Genomic DNA, 15,356 nt, shown 5'->3' on the forward strand with positions numbered 1-15,356 from the left:
TTTATCTTGCAATTTCTTATAAATAAATATAGAGTTAGAATTTATTAACAAAGACCTATGATCTTCTTTCCAATATGCTTAGAGTGATCATGTTATGATGAAGACTTCTCTTTCTTGTTTAATTAATCAGGATCTTAAGCTTTTTGTTGACACAATCCTATCAGCAATACTTGAGAGTTTTGTAAGCACTACACAGATGCAATTAATATAGTAATTAGTTGATACATGGGCTTTCAATGACACCACATAGATTATGCATGTTCTAATATTCTTGTTTTTTTTTTTATCTTGCCAACTCGTCCATCTCCATTAGGAAGCCTTAACTTCCTCTTTCATGTGTTTTGCTGAAGTTTCTGCTGAAAGTCTGCAATGGGAATTAATCTCTGGCCCCCAAACCAACAGGACTGCCAAGTTTCACAGAGCTTTCCATTCCAAAATAGAAACAATGTCACAATGGCATGATCATAAGAGCAATTAATCCAGTCACATCTTCAGTTCAGTTCAGTTCAGTTGCTCGGTCGTGTCCGACTCTTTGCGATCCCATGGACTGTAGCACACCAGGCCTCCCTGTCCATCACCAACTCCCGGAGTTTACATCTTAGTTTAGTGCTATTGTTGTCATTCTCCAAAATCATAATGTATTTTTATTTTGAAACAACATGAGACATACTTAACAAACTGAGAAAACCTTTGAGTTAAGTAATGGCTTTTCTGATCTTCATCAGCAGTTTTGTGCCATCCTGAGCCCACACAGGTCTAATGCATGGTCTACCTTTAGAAATAGACTTCTGTGTTAGTATATTATTCATAGTAACTTTATATCCATAAATGATGCAGTGGTATGTAGCAATTGATAGAGAAATGCACTAGTCCTACGAGAGAAAGATGACTCAATGGCTATAAGTGAAAGCTAATGAATTGGGCTTCCAACCTAAGAAACAATAAGAATTAAAATTCTAGGTTTCTAAGGAAAGTTGTACTCTCCAAAACCAAATCCTCATTTGAAACTCAGGAGAGTAAAGATTCAAGAATCACCTCTTCCCCGAATTGCTGATTGATCTCTGGAAAGTTGAGACAGCTCACAAAGCTGTTGAGATGGAAATAAAGGACCCATCTAATTGTCCTCCATGTACTAGATATTCCACCAAGTGCAGAGAGAGAGACAAGCATCTCTCCACCTCTTCCTTTAGTCCATCTCAGGTAGCCCATAGTACGCTTTAGGAATCTGCTTCCCCGGTCAGGAATTCACATAGCTGCCGGCTCCAGAAACATGCAGTAAAGCAGAGAAAAAAATCCATGGGCCAGGTTGCTGTAAGCCCAGAAAAATATACAAGGTCCGTAAGTGGTTTATACACAATGAACATTCTTGGGACTTCCCTGGTGGTCTAGTGGTTAAGACTTCGCCTTTCAATGCAGGGGGTGCAGCCTGGAACACTGATTGGGGAGCTAAGATCTCACATACCTTGAAGCCAGAAAACCAAAATATAAGACAGAAACAATGTTGTAATAAATTCAAAAAAGACTTTAAAAAATGGTCTACATCAAAAAAAAAAAATCTTTCAAAGAGAAAGAACATTCTCCCACCCCCACAGGCAGGGAAGGAAGAACGTGGACACTCTGCATAGGCAATGAATTCCTCTGTGCAGGTAAACAACACACTGCTCTCACCTCCTAATCTGGAGAATTGGGCAGATTATAGTCTCAGAGCACCAGATTCCTTAGACAACATATAAAAGGAGGAAAGTTATTTTTTTAAGATATTTTATGTGGACCATTTTAAAAATCTTTATTGAATTTGTTACAATGTTGCCTGTTTTATGTTTTGTTTTTTCTGGCCGTGAGGCATGTGGAATCCCAGCTCCCTGACCAGGGATCAAACCCGCACCCCTTGCACTGGAAGGTGAAGTCTTACCACTGGACCACCAGGGAAGTCCTGACAAAGAGAACACTCTTAGAATGAGGGGTTTCATGAATTCTCAGGATGACCTGACTGGCTGGCCCATTTCTGTCTCCCCTAGTGCGGATTCTTTGACCGAGCAAGACCACCCCAGGACGATATGAATGACCGGGAACAGCTGACCAATGAGAAAACCCCTGAGGCATGAAAAGGAAAGCCAAAGACAAAAACAACCTCAATACTACTCCAGTTCAAAGCAAAGAAGGATCATGAGGGTTCAACCCAGGTTGTCCTGCGCCTGCCAGTGTCCTCAGACGGGAGGGCCATGTCATCACCTCATCTACACTGTACTCTGGAGAAGTTTCCATGGATCCTGGTGATCCTGTGGGGAAAGGAAGCCTCCTCAACACTGCAGAAACGCTGGGCAGCCGTGGAAGATGTCTTTGGCTTGAGTCCTTCTGTGTTTGGCAGACACTTTGAAATGGGTATGGGAATGTGAGGTTGCTTTCCAGGTAAATCCATCTGAAGTCTCGAAAAATGCAGTGTCTGAGTTAGGATGGACTTTAGAAGGTGAACTTGGACCAAACCTTCCAACACTACTGTATACAATGGAATATTTGACACCTCCCTCTGGAAAAGACACATTTCTAGTGACATTACAGCTCAGGGAGACCAGCCTATGCTGTTGGGACTGTGAAAGGACCTTGGAAATGGCAGAGATCATCTTTGTGAGCGAGGATAACGATTTATTTATTTATTTTCCATGACTCTAGGCTGACACTCTAGAGGATCTGGAAATTAAAGATTTGGTTCGCTGGTTTTTTAAATCACTCACCAAATTTCCCTCCAAGATGTCTGTTTTGTGCAGAATACATAACTTAACAGGACTTAGGATTTAGATAGGGTTAAGGAAAAGTGAATTGGTATTAGAAGACTGTTTCACTTTCATGACTTCTACATGAAATTACTTTTATTCATGCTTTCAGGGACTCACATCTGCTTAATTTAGCCTTGCAAAAAGTTGCATTGATATCTACTTTTACAAAAAAAAAATCATCTTTCCATTAACTTAATTAGCAATATGCAAATTTCAAGGGACTCTCAATCCTGAGTGGTACTTAAAAATAATGGTAAAATTTCTAGAGTCCATTCACAAAAAAGCAATTCAATAATTTGGGCAGGCATATTATTTTTAATATCTGTGAGGCAATAGCAATATTTTAATTTGGGATTAAATACCTTTTTACTATACGTCAAACTTACATTCACAGAAAAGACACGTTAAACATAAATAGGAAGAAGCATAAAGTTAGGCATATGTGTGATGAACCTAGAAAACAGATTCCTATGGATTTTATTTAGAACTGCCTGTTCCAACTTTACTTTTCATTTTTCCTGCTAATCGTTATAGTACATGACTTTGGAAAATAATTTTTACTTAAGCTATTTTCCCATCATCTTGAATTTAACCATCACATAAACTTGATGTTTAAAACTCTTGTAAATAATCCATAATCATATGTAACAGTATCAGTTTTAAGTAAAATAGAACAGCCAAATTTATATAGTCTGCACAACTTTGTATCCTTTTTATGATAATGAAAAATTATTATGAAGAAGTGCTGAACAAATTTTATATTTATGTGCAATATTTTATAGACCTATGTATCAAAAAGCATGTTTACACTGGCATTAGTTATTTTTTAAATTAATATCCTGAGTACTAAGTATGATAAAACCAGTAGACCCCAATCCTTCAGTTTACAAAGCAGTTGGAAAATTTATGCCCCACTTTCAACAATCACACTTGATTTGAAAGATGAGCCAAACTCACAGACACTAAATTTTTGGTCATGCCTTAATCTGGACACGATCCATCTGGCTCCAGCTGCAGAATTTCTTTGGAAACCAAATCAAAGGCACATGGGCGAATACACTGAACAATTCATACTCTGCCTGCTCGTGAATTGAATCCTGTCATGGTAGCAGTTTCAAGGCTGTCAGGAACTGAAGTCTGGCTCCCAGCGTGTGTGGCTGACTTGGGGGTGAGAACTGCACATGTTTCAAAGAGTTTGAGGGTCTCATGTCAGCCTCAGGGGGTCTTAGGTGGTCGTTGTCTGGGTGGAAGTGGTTCTACAGGCAGTGGCTGTCTCTGAGATGAGTGGAAGGAGGAGTCTCTACCTCCAAAGTGACACCCCAACTCTTGTCATCATGCCTGACTTTTGGCCAAGAGAGAATAGCTCCTCAAGGTTTGGGGTCACAAAAGAGCCCTGAGAAAACACACCTGTTGTCTTTCAAGCTAACCTTCATAAAAGAACTCGGAACTCTTAGGGCTAGGACCGTCAAAGCCAGGTCATACAGACACCTGGAGGAAGCTCGAGATGCCAGGAGCAAGGCTGGGATCCAGAAGAGAGCAAGGTGTGAGGACTTCAAAGGCAAACTACAGCATCCTCACAGTCTCAGCCCAAAGTGATCCCCATCTAGAAGGACAGGCACTGCTATCTATAGGCAGTTTGCAGAGGGCCATCAATACACACTGAGGTCAGGTGAACCCTCCACGCCTCAGTTCTTGAGTGCCCCTCCACATGGAAAATATTCTAAAAATGCACTGAGCAAATCTGCTTCTCATCATATAAAGCCAATCACTTTCATCATTTATAATATGCTGTTGCTTCTCTTAGAATCTATCTATATATTTCAGATATATCTTTTGAAATACTTTCAGCTGATTTTCAGTACATGGGAAAAAATGGACAAATCAAGTTTTATAAACTTGGAGATTTTTATACACTAAATAAGCAACATGGACCAATTGCCCACTGAAACCCCACTTCTTTGAACTCAGCCCTTTTCTTGTTTTATTTAAATATATGTGTAGAATCTGTGAAGATTTTCATGTACCTATTTACCTTGTCACTAATAAAATTAAAAACTAAAGACCTGATGACATATTTGTGGGGTTTTTTGCAAGCAATGTAAAACTTTCCCATGATGGCAGACATCAAAGGTTTGGGTCTTCACACTTCTTTACCATAAAAACATTTAACATTGAAAGAAATTTGAAAGAGCAAGGACATGACACTTTTTGGAATAGTGAACATGTTCTAAATTTAGATCGTGGTGATGTTTGCATGAATACACTAAGAAGGACTGGACTGTATGCATTAAATGGTTGAGTTTTATGGGAATTAAATCTCAATACATATGTTTAAAAATGTGAGTCATTTCTGATACCTACACTTTCATATAATTGGTATCTTTTCCTTTACATTTCCTTTCCTTTTTAAAATTTTTATTTACTTGTTTGGCTGTGTTGAGTCTTTTGCAGCTTGCAGGATCTTTGTCACATCAGTCAGGACTCTCTAGGTGTGGCATGTAATCTAGAACACGTAGGCTCAATGGTTGCGACACACGGAATTAGTTGTTCTGTGGCATGTGGGATCTTAGTTCCCCAGCCAGGGATCAAACCCAAGTCCCCTGCATTGCAAGGCAAATTCTTAACCACTGGACCACCAGGAAAGCCCCTACATTGTCTTCCAAATCGTGTCCATATGAAAACTTCATGTTTTAATGAAGCCTTCCTTTGGGTCATTGACCAATTCAAAAGCTGCTCCTAGTCTCCAATGGCATTTTGTGAATTACGACACTTTTCCAGTTGTTCTCATGACTATTTTCCAGCTGGGCCAATCCTCTGTGCAAGCAGGAATATCTTTTCACCTTTGTATTCCCTACATTAAGCACCACCATCTGTTACATAGTCAGTGCTCGAAAACCATTCCAAAGTGAATGAATGAATATATGTGCACAGTAATAATCGTGATATGTGCTTTTGTAATCTTTGCTCCTATTACAAAGACTGGAGGTACACGCCTTTTTATATCCTATTTGTAGTGTTCATATGATGTTGTTATAATAGTTACCCAGTGTTTCATCCAATTAGCAGATCATCATTTATTTAACAATACTTCTTATTGGAAATATTTCTTCATAAATTCATTTATTAAGAATAGCATGAAATTGAATACTTTCATACATGAGGCTTGTTTTCGGTTATTTCAATAAATGAACTTCACAAGAGTAAGGTAGTTTGGTTAAAGTAGATGAAGATTTTTGTACTTCTTGATAATATATTGTTTCTTAAGAGGACTAGATCAATTTGCATTAAATACACCACTTCCTTCACAACTCTGTCAGTATCCTAAAATATTTTGGTAATGATTTTCAAGTATTACTTTAATTTGTGTTTCACTAGTTATTGTTGTGGAGAAGGCGATGGCACCCCACTCCAGGACTCTTGCCTGGAAAATCCCATGGATGGAGGAGCCTGGTAGGCTGCAGTCCATGGGGTCACGAAGAGTCGGACAGGACTGAGCGACTTCACTTTCACTTTTCTCTTTCATGCATTGGAGAAGGAAATGGCAACCCACTCCAGTGTTCTTGCCTGGAGAATCCCAGGGACAGGGAAGCCTGGTGGGCTGCCGTCTATGGGGTCGCACAGAGTCGGACACGACTGAAGCAACTTAGCAGCAGCAGTATTGTTGATCAGTCACTTGTCATGTCCAACTCTTTGCAATTCCATGGACTACAGCACATCAGGCTTCTCTGTCCTTCACCATCTCCTGAAGTTTGCTCAAACTTATGTCCATTGAGTCAATGATGCCATCCAACCATCTTGTCCTCTGTCAAATTCAGTACATTTAATGTATACACTTAATTTTGATTTCTAATATTATTGAATATTCAATATAGACCGATTTATTGGTTATATATTTAAATACTTGCCACTTCTCTGGTTGGTATTCATGAATTCCAGTGAAACAAATCCCAGTGCCTGGATGCTTTTCTTATCACCAAAAAAAAGAAGTAAGATGAACCCTTCACTTCACACTATATATTACTCACACTTTAAAGCCTACACATATTGAAAAGCTCAGAATGGTCCAGAGGCACTTATGTGTCCAAGGTAAGAAGTCACAAAACCAAATCTAAGATTTAGGAACATTGGTGCTGAAGATCAATGCATCTTGCTAGTAGAAACTATCTGAGAGGGGCAAGACCTCCTGGCGCACACTCAGAATGACCTATAATGGGCGAGCCCACCTGTTACAGCCTGTGCATGCTCATAGTGGGTAAATAAAAGAACTCTTACCATGTCTTATAGAATAGTCAAGTGCTTTGTAATTGGATGTATGCAGCTGGAGCTCAGTCTTCGCACCAAATTCTGTTGATAGCATTTTATATGTAGACACTGAGCTGCATCAATACTTTCTAAAGGCTGAGTTGACATTTGGGTACCTACAGTGGGCAAAATAAGATCAGGATCACTCCTTGTAGAATTCTGAGACAAAGTAGAAGTCCCTCTGGAGTTGCACACTTCCTCTGTGAAAGTTGCACCCTACTCCTAGATTACTTCTATTAGACAGCACCCTGGTGACCTCAGGAAGAGCCCAAACATGAAAACTTTCTGTTGCTATCCATGAATGCCAAGACAGCACCTCTCTAGAATCTAATGTTCTTTTCCACGTGTATAGCAGGTTTTCTCCTTCAGAACTCTGTTGACACTAAAAGGTTGATTGCTTTTAAACATGTTTTTAAAGAATTCTGGATTTTTTTTTTTTTTTTTTTTTTGGCTGTTCTGGGTCTTTGCTGTGGTATGCTGACTCAGTAGTTGTGATGTGTGGGCTTATTTGCCCCGAGACATGTGGGATCTTAGTTCTCTGACCAGGGATTGAACCTGCACCCCCTGCATTGGAAGGCAACTTCTTAACCACTGAACCACCAGAGAAGTCCCTAAACTCATTTTGGAGCTAAGTAAAATCCAAAGGCTGCCCTCCTCGTGATGCTTAAGTCAATGGCAAGTTGAGAATGGCCAGAGTACACGTGGCATAATTCTGATTGTCATGTTAAGCTCTCCCCTTCAATGCACCCCACAAATACCATCTGCCTGACACTCTGCCTTTTGGAATTGTTTATAAGCTCTCTGTTATTTAGGGTTGTTGGCCAAAATCCACATGGAAATGTAACCTGATACTAGTACCTCTTGACACTAAAAAGTCTTGACTTTAACTTCTATATGTGCCACCACATGACACAGTAGGAATGTTCTTGATATCTCCGCACTGCTGCTCATTTCGACTGTGTACTATTTTGCAGGAACAACCAAGTCTTCAGCAGGTTGTCCTGCTGTCTAACTTTTAGGCCGGATGTTTTCTTAAGCAGTAACAATGGACCTTCCTGGTTTTCAGTTTTTAGATTACAGCGTTCATTCACTGAGTCAACTTTAGGATACGAGCAAGTTTAACAATTTTTATTTCTGTGTGCGTAGTCACTTTAGTCAGTCATGTCTGACTCCTGGCTCAGCCCACCAAGCCCCTCTGTCCATGGGATTTTCCCAGCAAGAATAGTGGAGTGGATTGCTATGCCCTCCTCCAGGGTTTATCTTCCCCACTGAGCCACCTGGAAGCCCTTTTATTTCTATAAGAATTTTTAATTTTTGAAAATATATAGGTCTCCTCTTAGTTTCCTAGGGCTGCAATTATAAAGTGCCATACACTGGGTGGATTAAAAGCAATAGAAATTTGTTGTCACAGAGTTCTCCAGTTCAGAAGTCCAAGCCAGGCTGTCAGCAGGGCCATGCTCCCTCCTAAGGGGACAGGGAAGGGATTGCTTTCATGCTTCTCCTGTAGCTTCTGCTAATTTCAAGCACTCCTTGGCTTGTGAAGACATCACTCCACTCCTCCCTCCTCACTTGATATTCCTTCTCCCTTCCTGCCTGTCTTGCGTCATCTTCCCTCTGCATCTGTGTCCATGTGTCCCTCTACTTTTTTCTTGTTTTCATGTTTTGATCTAATGAAAAAACTGATTCTTATGCTTCTTGAAAATAGTGAACACTATTACATTTTATGTTCCCCCAGCTAGAATGCAGACATCATAAAGGCAAGTATTCTGTACCAGTTTGATATGCTTTTTTTTCTTCTTTATAAAAATTAGTTTTATTTGCCCTATCTAAGCATCACTAGGAGGGCAGCCTTTGGATTTTTCTTAGCTCCAAAATGAGTTTAGGGACTTCTCTGGTGGTTCAGTGGTTAAGAAGTCACCTTCCAATGCAGGGGATGCAGGTTCAATCCCTAAGATCCCACATGTCTTGGGGCAAATAAGCCCACACAGCACAACTACTGAGTTGGCATTCTTTTTTATGCATATGTTTTTATTTTATTTATTTTAAATTGGAGGATACTTGCTTTACAATGTTGTGTTACTTTCTTCTGTACAACAATGTGAATCAGCCTTCAGATCAGATCAGTTGCTCAGTCGTGTCCGACTCTTTGCGACCCCATGAATCACAGCACGCCAGGCCTCCCTGTCCATCACCAACTCCCGGAGTTCACTCAGACTCACGTCCATCGAGTCAGTGATGCCATCCAGCCGTCTCATCCTCTGTCGTCCCCTTCTCCTCCTGCCCCCAATCCCTCCCAGCATGAGTCTTTTCCAATGAGTCAACTCTTCGCATGAGGTGGCCAAAGTACTGGAGTTTCAGCTTTAGCATCATTCCTTCCAAAGAAATCCCAGGGCTGATCTCCTTCAGAATGGACTGGTTGGATCTCCTTGCAGTCCAAGGGACTCTCAAGAGTCTTCTCCAACACCACAGTTCAAAAACATCAATTCTTTGGCTCTCAGCCTTCTTCACAGTCCAACTCTCACATCCATACATGACCACAGTAAAAACCATAGCCTTGACTAGACGAACCTTTGTTAGCAAAGTAATGTCTCTGCTTTTGAATATGCTATCTAGGTTGGTCATAACTTTCCTTCCAAGGATTAAGCGTCTTTTAATTTCATGGCTGCAGTCACCATCTGTAGTGATTTTGGAGCCCAGAAAAATAAACTCTGATACTGTTTCCACTGTTTCCCCATCTATTTCCCATGAAGTGATGGGACCGGATGCCATGATCTTCATTTTCTGAATGTTGAGCTTTAAGCCAACTTTTTCACTCTCCACTTTCACTTTAATCAAGAGGCTTTTGAGATCCTCTTCACTTTCTGTCATAAGGGTGGTGTCATCTGCATATCTGAGGTTATTGATATTTCTCCCGGCAATCTTGATTCCAACTTGTGTTTCTTCCAGTCCAGCGTTTCTCATGATGTACTCTGCATATAAGTTAAATAAACAGGGTGACAATATACAGCCTTGACGAACTCCTTTTCCTATTTGGAACCAGTCTGCTGTTCCATGTCCAGTGCTAACTGTTGCTTCCTGACCTGCATACAAATTTCTCAAGAGGCAGATCAGGTGGTCTGGTATTCCCATCTCTTGAAGAATTTTCCACAGTTTATTGTGATCCACACAGTCAAAGGCTTTGGCATAGTCAATAAAGCAGAAATAGATGTTTTTCTGGAACTCTCTTGCTTTTTCTATGATCCAGCGGATGTTGGCAATTTGATCTCTGGTTCCTCTGCCTTTTCTAAAACCAGCTTGAACATCAGGAAGTTCACGGTTCACATATTGCTGAAGCCTGGCTTGGAGAATTTTGAGCATTACTTTACTAGCGTGTGAGATGAGTGCAACTGTGCAGTAGTTTGAGCATTCTTTGGCATTGCCTTTCTTTGGGATTGGAATGAAAACGGACCTTTTCCAGTCCTGTGGCCTCTGCTGAGTTTTCCAAATTTTCTGGCATATTGAGTGCAGCACTTTCACAGCATCAGCCTTAAGTGTATATATACATATAGATATATAGATATCTATATGTACGTATCTATCTATATACATATATAGATATATATCCCTCCCTGTTGAGCCTACCTCCCTCTCACCACGCCCCCCTGCCCCCACATCTCACCCTCCAGGTCATCACAGAGCACCGAGCTGAGCTGCCCGAGGTACACAGCAGCTTCCCACCAGCTATCTGTTTACACGTGGTAGTGTATATATGTCAGTGCGACTCTCAGTTCATCCCACCCTCTCCTTTCCCTGCTGTGCATGTATCCCCTTCTTATAAGGACATCAGGCATATTGGATTAGGGTCCAACCTAATGACCTCATTTAACTTGCTAACCTCTGTAAAGACCCTATCTCCAATCCGGTCACATTCTGAGTCAAGTTAGAACCTCATCATGTCTTCAAAGGAGGATACCATCACATCCTCCTTCAAAAGTTTCTCTTGCGTAGAACAGTTTGACAAGTGAACCCAAGATGATGAAGTGCATCTGAATTAAGGGTAAGCCTGAGGAATTTAAAGAGAGTATCTTTCTATCAGTCTTTTGATTTCTCCTCACTCAGGAAATGTACTGGTATTGCTGAGTATATAATAAAATCATAAATATTTGGATGTCTTTCCCTCACTTACTGCCTTTACACACATATTAGAAGATGAAGACAACCGCATTTTAAAAAATTTTATCTATTTGCTTATTTTTGGCTGCACTGAGTCTTCAGTGTTATGCATGGGCTTTCTCTAGTTGCAGCGAGTGGGGGCTACTCTCTAGTTGCGGTGCGCGGGCTTCTAACTCTGACGGTTTCTAAGTTGTGATCCATGGGCTTAGTTGCCGGGGGTTCATTCCCGGACCAGAGATTGAACCCACATCCCCTGGATTGGCAGGTGGACTTTTAACTACTGGACCTTCAGGGAAGTCAAACAACTGCGTTTTTACATAAGTCACTTATGTGCTCTACTCTTCCAGTTCTTCCCACCAGCACCCACATTCTCATTCTCTTTTCTTCTCCCTTGAAATAACCGTCTTATTCTCATGGAGTCTATGGATAAATGTGCATTTTGTGATATGAGAGAGGAAATTCCTCACCAGTTGGAAATTAAAGGCCACTGGTCACTGAGTAAGTGGGGAGCTGAAGGAAATCCTTATCTTGGGACTGTAAGGTTTGCTCCCCAAATTGCTCAGCACAGGGAAAGTGTGGCTTAGATCTGCAGTGACCCAGAGCTGAGAAAAACAGCTACCATAATGGAAGGCAGAACCAAGAAAATAAAACAAGGGTGACTAGCCTACCCTGGACCACACACTTGCTGGTAGGAAGGAGTTTACCCCCCAGAAGAAGGCCCCTCAGTACACAGATGGATGATGTGTTCACAGTGGACATCAGTCTCACAGGCTTGGCCAATAGGGAGATTTAGCCCAGAAAGTCAGCCTTCTCTCTTTCTTCCTCTCCACCATATCTGCTCTTCCCACCATCATCTTTCCCAGTCTTTATCCAGGAATCCCACCCTTTGACAAGTGGGATGACTTCTGATCCGGATGGAGGACATTGAATATTTCCTTTTGGCCGGTGGCCTTTCACCCCACTCAGCTTCAGGAGTTTATCCAAGCTGACAACCTCCAGGCATCAGCTGCACTGTCTGTATTTCATTACTGAAAGAAAACCCACAAGAATAGGTGCCTCCAGCTTTCTGTGTGAGGAATGGTTGAGGGACCCGGGATTTGGGTACATATTACCTAACTGTAACTATCTGAAGGATTATTATGAGGAAGACGAAGTAGAAGGGGTTGAGGATGGAATAATATAAATAATTATAATAAAAATGAAATGTATGAAAGCATTCACTGTGTTAGTCCTCAGCTAAGTGCTTTACATGCGATTTTCATTTAATCCTCACCACCACTGTATGCGAGCAGATTCTAGGATTATCCCTGTTTTATAGATGAATTGAGGTCAACAGAGTAAGTTGTTTGATAGTTTACACCATAGCTGTTGGCAGAACTGACATTCAAACCAAGGTCTGCCTGAGTCTAGAGGCCAGGACTGTACAACCTGCCATTTTCAAGAAGTTGAACGTAACTACTCTATTCCATGTTGAATGTAGAGAAGGAACCATTTAAGAAAATGGGGTTAAAATAGTTTTCCATAAGCTTGGTGATCCCTTTCAGATTCTCTCAGAGCCAGAAAATATGAGGGCTTCCAGTATAAAAGTACAAAGCAGAATCATTCATCTAGTTTACAGAGAGACAGGAATCAGAACCACAGAACTTTTGTCCCCTTTTACTTTCTGAATTCTATTTAGATTCATGCACGTGATGAAATATTCTCAACATTTTTCAACCCCTACAGTTATATACGGGCTATTTGACGACAGAGGATGAGATGGTGATGGCACCACTGACCTGATGGACATGAATTTGAGCAAACTCCAGGAGTTGGTGACGGTCAGGGAGGCCTGATGTGCTGCAGTCCATGGGGTCACAAAGAGTCAGACACAACTGAGTGACTAGTTTTAATGACTAGTGACTAGTTTTAATGAGTGACTAACTGATTTTAATTATTAGAATAAGTTGATAGAGAAGCTCATTCTTTAGGTCATTTGCCAAGATTGAAGCTAACTTGCAAAGTCTAAGGGATTTCAGAGTTTGAGAACAGTATATCTTTTTTTTTTTTTATTCAATTTTAATTAAAAAAAAATTATACATGTGTTCCCCTTCACACCAAAAAGCTATTGGTTAGAAACCTAAATGACACTAATTTTATAGATCAAAAAAATAGATTTTTTGGTTTGATTTCAGAAAACTGTGACCTCATATAATATTCTCCCAAGGCTTCAAACGATAGCTATCTACCAATCTTACTACTTGGGAGACTAATCTGATATTTTGTTTTCATCTTTTGGAAACTAGAGCTAATGAAGGACTGGTGGTGGTGTTGGTTTAGGTGCTGTTATGACCAACTCTTGCAGCTCCATGTACTGTAGCCCACCAGGCTCCTCTGTCCATGGGATTCTCCAGGCAAGAACACTGGAGTGGGTTGCCATTCCCTCCTCCAGGGGATCTACCTGATTCAAGGATCAAATCCACGTCTCTTGCAGAAGAAATAGATACAGAAGGTATTTTACTTCCTCCTTGAGTGTTTGGATCACACTGTCTTAAGAATTCGTATCTCTCCTTAGGAGTAGGAAGGGATGTGTGTGTGTGTGTGTGTGTGTGTGTACAGAGGAGAGTCTACAATGAATGCTGGTAGACAACATGGAAGGGAACTGCATGTGGAGACCCAGAAGGTACTGCACAGCCTCCTGAGGTGCATTCTTCCACTGTGGATGCTCAGACTTGAGAAATGTGCTCTGGAGCAGGATCTGAACCAGTGACTGAGAAAGGTTCCAGTGAGGTGGCTGAGACTGGCAACATGGAGATTAGAACAGGAAAGCTTTGTGTTGGGATAGAACTGAGGATGAGGGAGTGAGGAAGGAAACAGGAATCTCTATAAGGAACTTGCCTTAATCCACTTAACCTGCCCTTCAATGACAAACTGCACGAATGGTCCCAGTTCTTCACTCTGCCCTCTACCTATGCTCTTTGACACATAGCTTTAAGGCCCCCTATCCTTCTCTCTGTGTGATTCTGAGTTCACCATGTGACATGCCTTGGTCCCTGGGATGTTACCAGATGGGCAAGTAGCAGAGGTCTGAAAAGTACCCCATGCATAATAAGATTTGCTCTCCATTAGCTCAGCCATTCCCATGAGAAGGACATGCCACGGTTAACCTCCTCATCCCAGGAGGAGGGGAGGGATGAGTGGACCAGAACCACCCCCACCCAAGTCCAGTGTGAATCAACTTATCTCCTGCAAACTTGTAGATTCATGAGAAATACTGGGTTGACCAGTATTTTGCCATAAGACGTTTCCCATAAACATCTTATGGAAAGACTCAAAGGAAATTTTTGGCCAAGCCAGTAATATATATATAATAATGTAAGTAGCTCATCTGAGAGCAGGACAAGCTTGCAGGAAACCAGAGTCCACTCTCAGCCTCGATTCTATGCAGTTCCCCTGGAGGATGAAGGTGCAGGGCCACAGAAGAGAGGCGGGACATGCCCTGACACCCAGCCCCACTACAGCTTGTGAGAAAGGAGCAGTGTCCCACGGAGGGGGCCTGGCCAGGAATCCCCTGGGATAGGAGGGGCCACAGTCACCCGGAGGCAGAGCAGGGAAGATTCTCTTCATTCCCTGCCCGCCCCCCGCCCCCCACTGCTGGTTATGTGCCAGATCTGGAGAAAATCCTAGGATAATTCTCCATAATATACATATATACTAGAGAAGGGTTCCAGGCAGAAGAGGGGAAAATACCTCTCGGGCTACACAATATGACTTAAGTATAATGAAGTATTACATATAATATATATATACACACACACACACATGCACACACACACATGCAGGCTTCCCCAGTGGCTCAGTGGTAAAAGAATCCTTCCTCAATGCAGGAGCTGCAGGAAATGCAAATTCAGTCCCTGGGTGGGGAAGATCCCCTAGAGAAGGGCATGACAACCCTTTCCAGTATTCTTGCCCAGAGAATCCAATGGGCAGAGGAGACTGGCAGGCTACAGTCCATAAGGTCAGACACAACTGAAGCAACTGAGCATGCACGAATATACGCATACACACATAAATGTATCGAGCATTTGTTTTTGAAATTTGTGTGGGCAAGTATCAGGAATATATATGAATAGAACTATAAACAAGGAA

General features: G+C 41.4%; 1 protein-coding gene across 1 annotated transcript in view; it reads left to right on the forward strand.

Annotated features, from left to right (window-relative positions):
* The window catches only part of ITGA8 (integrin subunit alpha 8), a 188,970-nt gene extending 184,129 nt beyond the window's left edge, over window positions 1-4,841 (forward strand). The window contains exon 30 of the mRNA XM_005910374.3: window positions 2,019-4,841. Within this exon, the coding sequence (XP_005910436.2) occupies window positions 2,019-2,105 (87 nt within the window). The 3' untranslated portion in view covers window positions 2,106-4,841. The remainder of the gene's footprint in view (window positions 1-2,018) is intronic.
* The last annotated feature ends 10,515 nt before the right edge of the window (window positions 4,842-15,356 follow it).

This window comes from Bos mutus, chromosome 13 (genome assembly GCF_027580195.1).
Source record: "Bos mutus isolate GX-2022 chromosome 13, NWIPB_WYAK_1.1, whole genome shotgun sequence".
NCBI classification, from domain to species: domain Eukaryota; kingdom Metazoa; phylum Chordata; class Mammalia; order Artiodactyla; family Bovidae; genus Bos; species Bos mutus.